Source organism: Motacilla alba, chromosome Z, assembly GCF_015832195.1.
Source record: "Motacilla alba alba isolate MOTALB_02 chromosome Z, Motacilla_alba_V1.0_pri, whole genome shotgun sequence".
NCBI lineage: Eukaryota > Metazoa > Chordata > Aves > Passeriformes > Motacillidae > Motacilla > Motacilla alba.
The window spans coordinates 21,491,242-21,503,887 of record NC_052046.1 but is presented as its reverse complement, the minus strand read 5'-3'; the positions used below and the strand labels follow the sequence as shown (position 1 = coordinate 21,503,887).

The 12,646-nt window shown below is 37.1% G+C and overlaps 1 protein-coding gene across 12 annotated transcripts in view; it reads right to left on the bottom strand.

Moving 5' to 3' along the window:
• Positions 1–12,646, bottom strand: part of MAST4 (microtubule associated serine/threonine kinase family member 4) — a 292,655-nt gene that overhangs the window by 47,903 nt on the left and 232,106 nt on the right. For 10 of the 12 annotated variants that reach the window (XM_038123723.1, XM_038123724.1, XM_038123726.1 and 7 more), the window contains 5 exons: positions 12,410–12,430; positions 11,604–11,682; positions 5,454–5,611; positions 4,125–4,200; positions 2,473–2,682 (listed from right to left, as the gene is read on the bottom strand). In XM_038123723.1, the coding sequence (XP_037979651.1) occupies positions 2,473–2,682; positions 4,125–4,200; positions 5,454–5,611; positions 11,604–11,682; positions 12,410–12,430 (544 nt within the window). The remainder of the gene's footprint in view (positions 1–2,472; positions 2,683–4,124; positions 4,201–5,453; positions 5,612–11,603; positions 11,683–12,409; positions 12,431–12,646) is intronic. The other 2 variants (XM_038123725.1, XM_038123730.1) reach the window with 1 other exon arrangement.

Here is a 12,646-nt window from a genome sequence, read left to right as displayed (position 1 = left end):
ACTTGCAGAGAGATTTCATCTAAAGGTACATGTAGAAAGGATGACAATGAAAATATGAGTTCTATAAAGATTACAAAAGAGAGGGGGAAGTGCTATAGAAGAATACAGACAGAAAATGTACTTGTAGAAGATTTGACAACATCTGCACAATGGTCTGAGCTGCATTTCAAGTTTCTTTTAAATGTTCCCCTCTAAGAACAAATTACATTATTTAAGGATGCTAGTGAACGCAAAGCAACTGTATAATTCTCCTTCTGATTAGAAGGTACTTTGCCTTAAATTAGAATGTAGCCTTTGCCTTAAATATCAAAGCATTTCCTTGCTCTGAACAGTAGAACTCAGAGACTTAAGTTTCTCAGCATCTCTTGCTTATTCAAAATCACAAAGAAAATTAAGAAACTAACACTTATTAAGTACTTTTCCAATAACACACTGCATTTTGAAAAAAACTATGAAAATAGGAAGCTATGCATATTGCTCTTAATGTCAAAACCACAATTTTAAAAATCACCAAATATATGAGAGGAATTAATTTGTAGAGTTTAAAAAAGGAAAACTGTACAAATATCATCTAGTCATCTGCAACAGGTTTCAGAAGTATCTTAACTGGACAGAAGCATAATTCTGAACATTACCAACTTAACCCAAATAAAACTCTTTTGTAAAGAAAACCTGCCTATTTTAACCACCAACAAATTGAAAGCACATTTGTAGAGTTTTATGAACACTCAGATGCCTAAGTGAACAAAAGATGCAATACATATTACATTTAAGGAGGATGAAGCAGGAAAGCATTCAGGTCCATTTGACCTTAAAATTCTACAAGTTTAGGGTAAACCAAGCTGCTTTGACCTCAAAGGAGTCTTCCCTTAGTTAAAGTAACTGCACAGTGCCAAGCAGCAGCAGGAAATGCAGCTTTCTATTGAAGACTGCAGCTGGGAATTAACAACAAATGAATCACATGAAACCAAAGTACGACTAAGTGCCCATAACAAAGTTGTGCAAAGAAAATGTTTTCATACTGTCATATCATGGTATTAACAAAAAGCAAGTAGTGGACTCAAAAAAAGTCTGAATTTTTTAAGGTATGACTTTGCAGAACAGGAATCTTTTTCATAATAAAGAATTAACATCATAGAATATGACAAAATGAGTGGCTTGGTGATTTTTTTGCTTTATATGCAGGTTGAAGAATAATGTGGTGGCATGTTTTTTTAGCAGATTTTGGGAGAGGTGTTAGTGAACACTTATTCCAAACTCTACTTAATGGGTAGCCATTTTAAGGCATATATTGTCAACAATGTTAACAGTGGTTTAGCAAATCCTGGCTTAGACATGTTTTCTGGTATTCTGACGTTATCAACTGGCCAATTCTGCCCGCACTTTGGCACGGCAGAACAATGATCATTTAATAAGAAGGCTACTGGTTCAAAACTTCCTCTTCACTAGTAAGCAAACTTCAAGTATTTTCAATGTTTAAAGAATAGGATTTCAACAATCCAGAATAAATTTACTGATGTCTTAAATTTTGTTTTGCTGTATGAAGAGAAAAAGTTCAAAAAACAGTAGTTTCAGAAATCCTACTTACTGAATAGAAATTAACAAAAAGGTAGCATAGGAAAAACAAAAAACAACAAAACAAAACAAAACAAACAAACAAAAAAACAACCAACCCGAAAAAAAATCAAAAAACCCCATGAAAACTCAACTAAAACTGCTTGTGTTTTCAAAAGAAACCAAAAGACCAATTAAGACAGGCACAGAATCTTAAGATATCAGCTGGAAAGAATTTTGAATTAATTTCAAATCTGCTGCTCCACCACATTAATTTTGACTCATAACATACTATCAAATCCCACAATAAATGAGTACATTACATGCTGCACTCATTCTTTTGAAAATTATACATTAATAAACTACAGAAACTTATGTAACAGTATATTTGCATAGTTTCAAGTTCTTCTTAATTAATTTAGCTGATTATTCTGTGCAAGTTTCAACACATTTAGAAAGGACATTTTTGCTGTTAGTCAACATTTCATCTATGAGAGGAATGTTACAAATAATTAAATAATAAATAATCTCTCACTAATGGAAAGCTAAAGGTTGCTGTCTGCTTTCTCAACACAGCAGGGTTGACAAAAGATAAGTGTGTATGATACCTCATTTATTTAAAGTAAATGAAATGTCTGGGCCTTATGCACACACTTCTGTAAGCAATCTACAACTTGCACTGCAGGACATAATCCTGTTGTTTCTAGAATCTTTACAAATCGTCTATTCAGACCAATATGCCAGGGTGCCCTACAGTTTTTGTAGGAGTCATTATGTAGACTAAAGCATCTTACAAATACCACTTTGACAATTACTTGAGTAAACAGTCATAATTCAAAACAATATTCAAGAAAACTCTAAGGCTAACAGATTCAAACAATTTTTCAAGCAAACACACAGCTGTCTCACAGATCATACCTCCTGTAGCAATTTGTCTAATTTCTGCTGTAATTCAAGGAAGTATCGTGATGTGATGAGGCCCTGGTGAGATTTATCCAAACAATCTCGAGCCAGTTCTGTGATCTGATGGTGGGTAAAACTGAGCACTCCATCTGCCAGAGGAAGGGTGTTCTCTGGAGAATGATTTGTTATAATATCCTGAAGCCTCTCTTCCATCTGAGCCGTAGCCTATAGAAAAGTAGTAGTTCAACACATTAAATCAGCTCTACATGAAACTAACAGCCTTGAAGTTCTTTCTGACTCTAGAATATTTCTGTACTGCCTAAGAATTTACCTAGCTGGAATGCATGAAATGACAAGCCAAAAGGCAAGTACACAAAGGCAAAGTGACAGATGACATTTCCCCACATTACCAGTACAGAAAAGCAACAGCCTTGTTGTTCTACTATGCAGTTCCCCACTTTGTCTGCCAATGGTGATTAACTGCACACTAATCTTGTGATAATCACTGATAGAACTACAAAGCTTTTAAGTCAAAGCCAAAGGGGAAATATATAAAAAAGAGAACTCATTGGGGTTCTACTTTTCTCTGCTAAAACTGCAGATACTAGTCAGCAGAATGTAGTCACTACTTTCACAAAGGTTATTCCACAAAAATATTTCACTGAGCTGAGTTGACTGAGGCTCATTTGACTAATTAAAAGCACTACAGGCTCACAGGTCCTGCCAAACGTGTCTGCAGGTTCCCAGATGCATTTGTTTTACAGAACCAACTGTCTGGTTTTCAGAGAACTGCAGATGCTAAAAAAGAACCCCCTTGAAGATATCATAATTATTATTATTATTATTAAACAGTAATCCCACACACCTTAGTTCATATCTCAAACAGTAAGATGAGTGAGTTCCTCACACTTCATATTGTTGCTTGATTACTCTGCAAATCCTGACAAAGCTTTCTTTATATTTACATGAAGAAATGCAAAGAAGTTTCTCCCTTTTAAACTCATATTTTAGAAACAGTACCTTGTTTTATTTTCCACGGGTAACTAAAATCCTAGGAGCAATTGAGAGTATAGTGCTTCACGCTGTGCACACACATCTGCACCTAGAAACTCATCTGTGTCTCAAGATCTCTGGATAGGAAAGCAAAACATCCTTCTATCTCATAGTCAGATCCCCACATCTGTGTGCTGATTTCATTAAGTGCATTAGATCAGTGCATATAATGCATATACATGCATGTAAAGTATATAGCAAGTGTTTGGGAAAATGAAGAAATGGACTAACCAAAGGAATCTGCTGGTATATCGCAGCAGATGCTTCTCAAAACTTAGCACTGGAAACTGGTTTCGATTTACTAATGCAGTATATGCATTTGCTCCAAGTACACTACCTATTGAAATCCAATGTATCATCAGATTCCAATCAGCAGAATATTTTACCAGCATGATTAATTTCAAAACCAGTTTGGCAGTGTTACCAAATGAATGTCCAGTTCTCAGCCAGAGTTTTCTTTATTGTGATTTTATCATTGCAGTAAGAGATCAGTGATGCTTTATGGAAGCTGTTACAGGCCTGGATCAATACTTCCCGTAACAAAAGCACCACTTATTTAAAATCTGTGTCGCCTACCAATTTAGATACTGGGTATCTTAAATATAAGTCTTTACCTTTGGGAACCTTTCTTTGTAGACATGGTTCATCATAATTATTTCATTGTCACAGCAAGCAGGAGAACGTCCAGGGCTGCAAGCAAAGCAAATTGTCCCTTTATACTTGTCCCATCATGAACTACAGTTAGTTCTTATATTTTTGAATTATTTACTTGCAACAAAAAGTCAGCACAGACTTCACTGGAAAGGTACAGTCTGCAATCAACAGTACACTTAAGTTCCTTTCTGCTATTTCTGTTCAAGTCCTCATGATTATTTTAATGTACTTGACATCTAACTGCTAACCATATTATTCTCCTAGTTTGTACCTGTATTTCAAGGCAGATGAAGCCTGTGAACATTATCTTTTCTTCAGAAGGGCAACAGAGATCTTTTTAACTGGTCTTATACCTGTACCTTTGAAGATTACATACAATCAAAATAGCAAGATCTAACCAAGAACTCTGGTAGCTGCAAGTGAAAAAGTAAAAAATGAGTTTGAGTTTTGTTTTTCTAAATGGATAATTTGAAAAAATATATCAAAACAATCTATTTTCAATCTGACCAGCAGATAAAGGCAGTAACTTCCTACAAATAACACCATATATAAGCACATGTCGAACAAAGCTGGAGCACTGTGCCTGTAAAAAAAAGCACAAGACTTTGAGGAAAAAAATTCATAAAAGGTGAATGATCACAGACCTCAAAAACCTACAAAATTACTTTTTGCTGTCCACTACAAAGCGCTTTAAAAAAATCCCCATATAGATTTCCTGGTGTTGGTGATTCTGGCCCATTCAATCTGTCTAGAAGGTCTGGTGTAGTGGAAATGTCCCTGCTCACAGCAGGGGGGGTTGAAGTGAGATGATCCTTAAGGTCCCTTCCAACTTAAATCATTCTGTGAATCTAAATCTGGCTACTGGTATTCCTAAAGATCAAAACTGAACACTAAACTTTGTCATGGATAACACAACAGTGAGTCCTTAAACCGATACAGGCAGCCTGTTACAGACATTCACAGGCTACTACTGAGAACAGAGCAGGTACAGAGATTCAGAATGGGAATACTACAATTACATCATTAACGACTAGGTTATCCAGACAGTCTCTGCGGGTTAGTTGCCTTCACATTAAGACCTATCTTAACGATATTTACCACTGAAGTCTGAACTAAGTCATGACCAAAACCAGAGCAAGTATTTAAAGGACTATTCTTCATTCAGACTCAGTTACATATGTATTTCAGCCATTTCAAAACCAGTATGCATCCCCAATGTAAAAAAACCATGATGCTACCCACAATATGTGAATTTAGATCCAGCCCCTGTTTCAGATACACAAACTCACCTGAGACTTCGGGACCGAGGGCGCATTGCAGTCGTCCTGCACCTGTTATCACTGGCAATGCTTTCAGTGGTACAGAAATGTTTAGACAAAAAATGTAGTTCATCAGGTGTTGGCTGGTATGGTAACTGGTGTAGCTTCTCTTGGGATGAGCAGGATGACTGAGAGACAACAAGAAAACACAAGCTTCCATCAGAGTGAAAAAAGACCATTTTCAAGACCATATTTGGTGCTCACAAATAATGAATAATGTAATTATTCATGTAAAAATTATAGTTACCATTTCTCATGCCTGACTACCAATTTAAAGAAGAAAATAATTACTCTCAAACCCATGAGCTAAATATAGAGTAAATATTAAAAAAAAGAACCACTTCACTTCCAGAAGACACACTGCATTTCAAAAATTTAAATTTCCTAAGGCAAAGGTGACATCTGATGTCAATGACACATAAGAATAGCTAAAATGGAGTCTGCTGAAAATTAATTAGTGGAACAGGACGGGGTAAGTATGGTAACTGTAAAGTACAACTTATTGTCACAGCGCCAATTGTAAATCTTCCTAATAAAGGTACTTCATTATCCACATTTAAGACATTACTAATGCTGTTAAAAATAAAATTCAATACTATCTAAAATTTTTCTGAAAAAATTAATACGCTAATATCTTATAAAAAACCATACACTGAAAACAGAGTGAGAAAACTCAATACATGTATCACGACCAGCTATATGGCCAACAAAAAGTGAACAGAATTACAATAAAACCATACGTTTAGCATAAAACTGGAAGATATGGACAGGTATCAAGATGGCAGTGCTACCACGATAACCACCCTTGCAACATTTCATGTACAGAGCTGCATTACATAAGCAGTCCAAATGACCATACTATGTATTTTAAGGGTTTTTATGCAGCTCTAGCCACGTTAAGACACTTGGAGGTAGAACTTTGAACTTTTCTGCGAACCTGGATCTGGTAACCCTTTTTAAAGAACACATACATAGTTCGAATCATTAACAACCAGCCTTGCTAACGTGGACTAACAAACACACAGAAGTGTTCTACTGTACAGATACAGGTACCAAAACCAGTTTCCAAGTCAGCTGATTTGTAAATATTCTTGTATGACTGCACAAAGCTGCTTAGTACCATGCAGACATTCCCTGTATTTTACCTGCAGAAAGGAAGAAGTTGAAAAACTTGGGTATCTTTCTGGAGCTCTTCAGTCTCCAGCTGCATTTCTCAATAAAATTACAATTTACATGTGCCCATTACTGCTTATCTGACTTCTCATATTGAACACCAAGGCCTCTTCCTGGGTGCTCTTTTAATGGAGGCAAACACGGTAAAGAGTTTCTTTGTTACATCATTTCCAGTGAAGGAAATCAATAAACTTTTGTACTGTACAAATATTGCCCCTGCACTGCTAAGGTCAGCAGATAATAACCAGACTAGTAAGCACAGAAGCTATGAAGTCTTTTTAATCTCCTGGCAACTTGTGCAGTCAAAGCTAATAGCCTAACTCTTAGAAGCAAAAGAAAAGTTCTCTTATCACACTAGATCTCATGAAGTCATCTCCTAAAAGCAAAAAAAAAATAAAACCCACTAGCAGAAATGGCTAAGAAGGACTGGTCTACATGGGAAAGCTGCACCACATCAGAACAAGCTAAAGTTTGCAAGACTGTGCTACCTTGCTTTGCTGCGGGCTAAGAGGCATGCACACTGAGAGTTTACCACAGCTCTTCGGATACGTAGTAACTTGCTGAGTTACAGTAACTCATGCATGAAATTCTGCTTTAGTATATTACCATGCATAATTCAGCACACAGCACAGGTAAGTTCTTTCCTATCCCGCACTTCAGCAGTTAGTTGCAGTTAACCTGTTATCCCACAGCCATGTTCTGTAAAATAAAAGATACTGTAGCACAGGAGAATTTCCCAATAGCATCACAGGTGGCTATTCCTCTAAAATCATTCTCTATCTTTTTGGTTTCAGGGGATTATGGGAAGATCAGTGGGAAAATAACTCATATCAAACTTCTCCTCATATAAGGTGCCACAGAGTTTAGATCCAATATGACTGAAGAAAGGATCTTCCTAACGCTAACCACTCTCAGTTGTATCAGGACCATCACAGGCACAAAGTACATTTTTTTAGTGATCTAAATTCTTATTTCAGTACAAATCCAAATTCTTACAACAAAATTCTTAAACAAAATAGTTCTCCTGGCATTCTACAACTAATGCTCCAAAAATCACACAAAAGTTAAAATATTTTTAGTATGTTCAATTGTAGTGTCTTATGGAAATGTAAATGTTCTTCTGAAGCAGAAATGCAGGTTTGAAAAATATACAGCTTGTCTCAGTTTATCACTTTTATAAGGCTTGCTCTCCGAGAAGACACAATCATCACAATTGCACTGTCTAACTGCCAAGATTTGACCCTACTGTGCTAGAGTAAGATACACCAAAAGCTTCTTTCCAACAGAATAACCAAGGAGAAGGTATTTTCATTTTGATTTTGTTGTGATAATCAGTTTATGTGGTACTTGCACCACTTCTAAACCCACAACCTTCCATTAAACAGGTAATTCTATCCATCCCATCACTTTCAATATTAATAAACAAACAAACAAACAAATAAACAAATAGGGTAACAGTGAGCTACACTCACCTCAGCATAACTGTAGTAACTACAGACACTTTGGCCCCTACTTTGACTTTCACTTGATTGCAAAGAACAAAGTGGTACTCTACTGCGATGTGTAAAAAACTTTTTCTGCTCACTGGTTGATACATGTCTAGATTAATGTGAATTTTATTTATTCATCACCGAAAAGCAAGTGTTCCTTATGTACATTTACAGTGTTGTATGAACGGGTCTCCCATTTCCTCTAAGAATAAGAAGTAATGTGGAGGAGAAGACTGAACTGTGCTAGCTCTTTCAGATTCTGAAAAAGTACATGAAATCAATTAGATGGGTACACTTGTAGTTTTGGTTTTGTGATTCATGTATCATCCAGGGGCTAAAAGAAGAAAATGAAAGACATCTCCAAGAAATGAATAGTGACTAGATTTAGAATTCAAAGGTTATCCAAGTGCTTTTGCAGGGCTTATCAGCAATAGCAAATTCTCAGACAAAACAGAACAAGAAACTAACCATGAGATACACAGACAATAAAGGCTAATGTGTTTGTCTCAAACACCAGTAGCAGGGTGGCTGTGGCACCAGCCAAGGACTGCTGGCAATAACATGCTGTGAGAAAGAACAAGATGTGACTGCACAAGGGGCCATACGGAGGCAGGACAGCACTTTTCTGGGACAAAGGTCTTTGATCTACCTCCTGGAGATGAGCACAGCTCAGTGCAGCACAAACAGAGAAATGAGGGGGAGAAGCAGGCACGCGGGGGAGTCAAGACTGCCAAAGACCCCCAAAGCCCTCTGACCCATTTCCACAAGGACCTGAAAGACTGGTCTGTGAGTGATCACTAATTTGCATAGAAAATGAGAAACCCACCTTCAGGGTGGCAACAGCTTCTCTATAAAATGGTATCCTCCTGCCCCCCCAAGCCTTAGGCATACCCAGGATCCTGAGATATCCCAGCAGCTGGATTAATGCTGGAATCAGGGCTAGTGATCTCTTACTCCCCCCTCACCCCCCCTTTTTATTCTTTTTTTCTTTCCTTTTCACCCCACCCCTTTATACAAAACCCACTGACATGTGCTTATACAGCAGGTCAGAGACTAATACACCAATTTCTATGCCAAGTGTGTAATTAACAAATATAACATAGTGAGTTTTTGTGGGTCATTTGAATTCTGTAATTTCTTTCGACCACAAGTATTTACCAATCCTGGGTGATCCCTTACTCTTAAGGGTGGGACACCATTGATATTTATGGCTTGAATTCTCTACTGCTGCTTTCTTCAACAAAATTAAAACGTATTTATTGGAAAAACGGGTTTATTTCCACAAGTAAGAAACTGTTTACTCAGTGGTAGGAAAGACCTGTAAAGTATGTTATTATTTATATATTCTAGTCAGAAATAATCATGGGGTAGGTCAACAATGAAGTATTACAGAAGTTAAGACATCTAAGTCCATAAATGCATGGAGAGCAAATGCAAATGCCACGTAAAACTACTCCATATTCCAGGATGCCGACAGCAGCTAGCGAACTTAAGTGACGAAGAAAGTATATTAATTAGAATTACCATTTTAAAACTGAAGACATCAAATAAATTAATATGGACAGAAAATTAAAACTGTATTTTGATCTGGTTTTGACACAGCTTTTAATCTTCTTTCTAGCACAAGTCTGTTTCTTGCAACAGTGACAATGTTTCTATGGCAATTCCTTTATTTGATATAAACTCCTTTATGTCAATATATTTTAGGTGAAGAGTACAGCATATCTGATCTAGTATAGAAGTATACAAACATGCCCTAATGAAATCTGCTTACGGAATTAATCTGAAACCAAGGAATTTACTTGGCAAAAGTAACATCTACACAGAAAAGAAAGCAGAGGTCAAAATTATGCTTTAGAGAACAAGTTCTTAAGATATACGAAATTACTAAACATGGTTCAAGACAGATATAATTGTCCTTCCAGAAATCTTTGTGGGCAAAAATAAAATAAGACTTGATCATAACACAAAATGGTCGTATTTCACTATTGTACGAAATGTGGAACTCAATTGTTTCACAACAGAAACTGAACAAACCCAATGGAAGTAGGAAGTGAAAGCCTACTTTAATTGTCAAAGAAACAGCTTTAAAAAATCACTTATTACCCATTCAGTAAAATGTGGTAAGACATAAAACATTGAAGAGCCATAGCTGGATCTACATAGACCATCACTTCCACTGAAGTGATGTGCTCTAACTGTAAAAATGTCAACTATTCGCTATTTTCAAAGCAGTCTTTCTCCACAGCTCTATCTCCACAGCCTCTAGGTGAGACTACCACAACCAAGAGCTCTGCTCCAGGACGTAACATGAGTCATTCCTCTCCAGTACAGAGGTGCGCAGATGCACAAAGTAGAGGCTGGTACTTCTGCCACAGCTAGCTCGCAAGTCCTGGAGCAGGATCCAAGGCAGTGCTGTGGCATATGAGATGCACAGGCATGGCAGGGGGCTGACACAAGACTGGCAGAAGCGAGCCTGAGGGGAGCCGAGCCGAGCCCAGCTGAATACTGACAACCACAGCTGAGCCCAGTGATCTGGCAGCAGACAGCAAGACATGGACAACCCAGCTTTTTTGGGGATTTGTCCCTCGTTGTTGCTTTTTCCAGCCTCAGGGATGGGGAACGCAAGCTGCAGAAAGCAAATGCCATCTTTTCTTTGTCTCAGCAGCCACACAGAACTGAGCTGAGGTGCTGAACATCTGTGTGTGAAGCACCTTCTCTTTTGTACAATATTGTTGTCATTACTGTGCATTTCCTACTCCTTAGCTTTGGTTTTATGTTGTTACTTCAACCCATAGTCTCTGCTGTGGTTATCTCAATCCATAGTCCCTGCCTTTATCCCCCCTCTCACTGGAGCAGGGTGGGAAAAATGGGGGTGGCCTACTTGGAGTTTAATTCCCAGCGGGTTTTTTAAACCACCACAATCACACTGAAACAACTGGTCCAAAAGGTAAAAATTAGTAAGTCAGTCAAACTTACTCTATTATGTATCCTAAAGGATTCCTTTTATTCTGATTACAGCCATCTGAATGGCTAAGTATCTAACATCTCACAATTGCCAAAGGAAAAGAAAGGCAAATGTGTGATTCACCTCATCCTAAGACAGCAGTCTAACCTAGGACAGATGAATCATGCCATAGACAGTTTCTCTTTCTTCTTGTCATCAAGGCAGCCTCAGTTAAGATTTGATACCTAACAATTATATGGCTAAAATAAGGCAGATCAAAAGGGAGCAGCCAAACACTATTCACTACCAGAAAGTATCTCTAAGTAAAGTACACATTGTGTAAAGTTTTTGTCTATTTCAGGGAAGTAAAGCAGTTTCCTATCACATGTTAGCTCTAAGTCTATCAAGCACAACAAAACCTACATTGTCTTCTCCTAAGAGAAGCATGCTACATTTGAGAAGCTGAAGTGTGCAAACAACATCTATCAGCACAGCAAAACAGATACTTACAGAAACAGTTGAGCTGGGTGTATTTGTACCATAGCCAGAAGAAGGGAGAGAAGCCAAAGACCAGCGGCGACCATCAGTCCTGGAAGTTATGAAATGGAGGTTAGTCAAATGAACACTGCAGTATCCTAATGCAGTAACGTCTCTTGAAATATTACTGTGTAAAACTGCATCCCAAAAGCATGATACAAATAGGGGTTTTAACAAACAGCATACTTTCACACAGCACCACAGTAAACAAGCATTCACCAAGGATGAATTATTTTTATTGTGGTTTTCTTTATAGTTAAAAATCTATGAGATTAAACAATCACAAAGAGAATGAACAGGTCCACAGAATTGGTATCTAATACAAACAGAAAAGGACAAGAAGCTCACAACTTTCAGGTCCATCACATAAAAATTAATGAGAAGAAAATTAAAACAAATTGTGAACAAATGCAGGCCACTGTGCTCTGAGCCACAAAATAACCATCACATTCTGTCTGATATAAAAGGGTAGTGCATTCTTCAGTGGCATCAGCAGAGGGTATCTGCAAACTAGCAGGCTAATGATTAGGTAAAACCAAACCTAAATGTTAAATGTTACATACATGAATCAGGAAAAACAAATCTTCAGGAAAAAAATCATGCTCACTCCGCAAATAAAAAAATAAAATAAATACATAGATTATAACCAAAACACAATTTATGTTCTTCATCGTCTGAGGTGATTATACAAAGACAACATGGAACTTCAACATTCAAAGTGGCAAACAAAAAACCAACTATGAAAGAAGTGTTTGGATTTTTGAGAAGGTAGAATTTACCTGTCATTTCGATGTCCATGACTGCAATACAATTGAATCAAAAGTGTTAAAAAAAAGGCAAAATAATATATAAATAAAAAAAAGGCCAAGTTTTTATTAACAAACGGTATGACAATGTGGAAAGGAGAACTGAAGATCTGTTTTACAAAGATCATGTCCCAAGTCTGATTGACACAAAAAGTAAAATTCTGAAGAACTAAAGATTAATTGAAGTGTATTTTTGAAGAACTGAAGTGA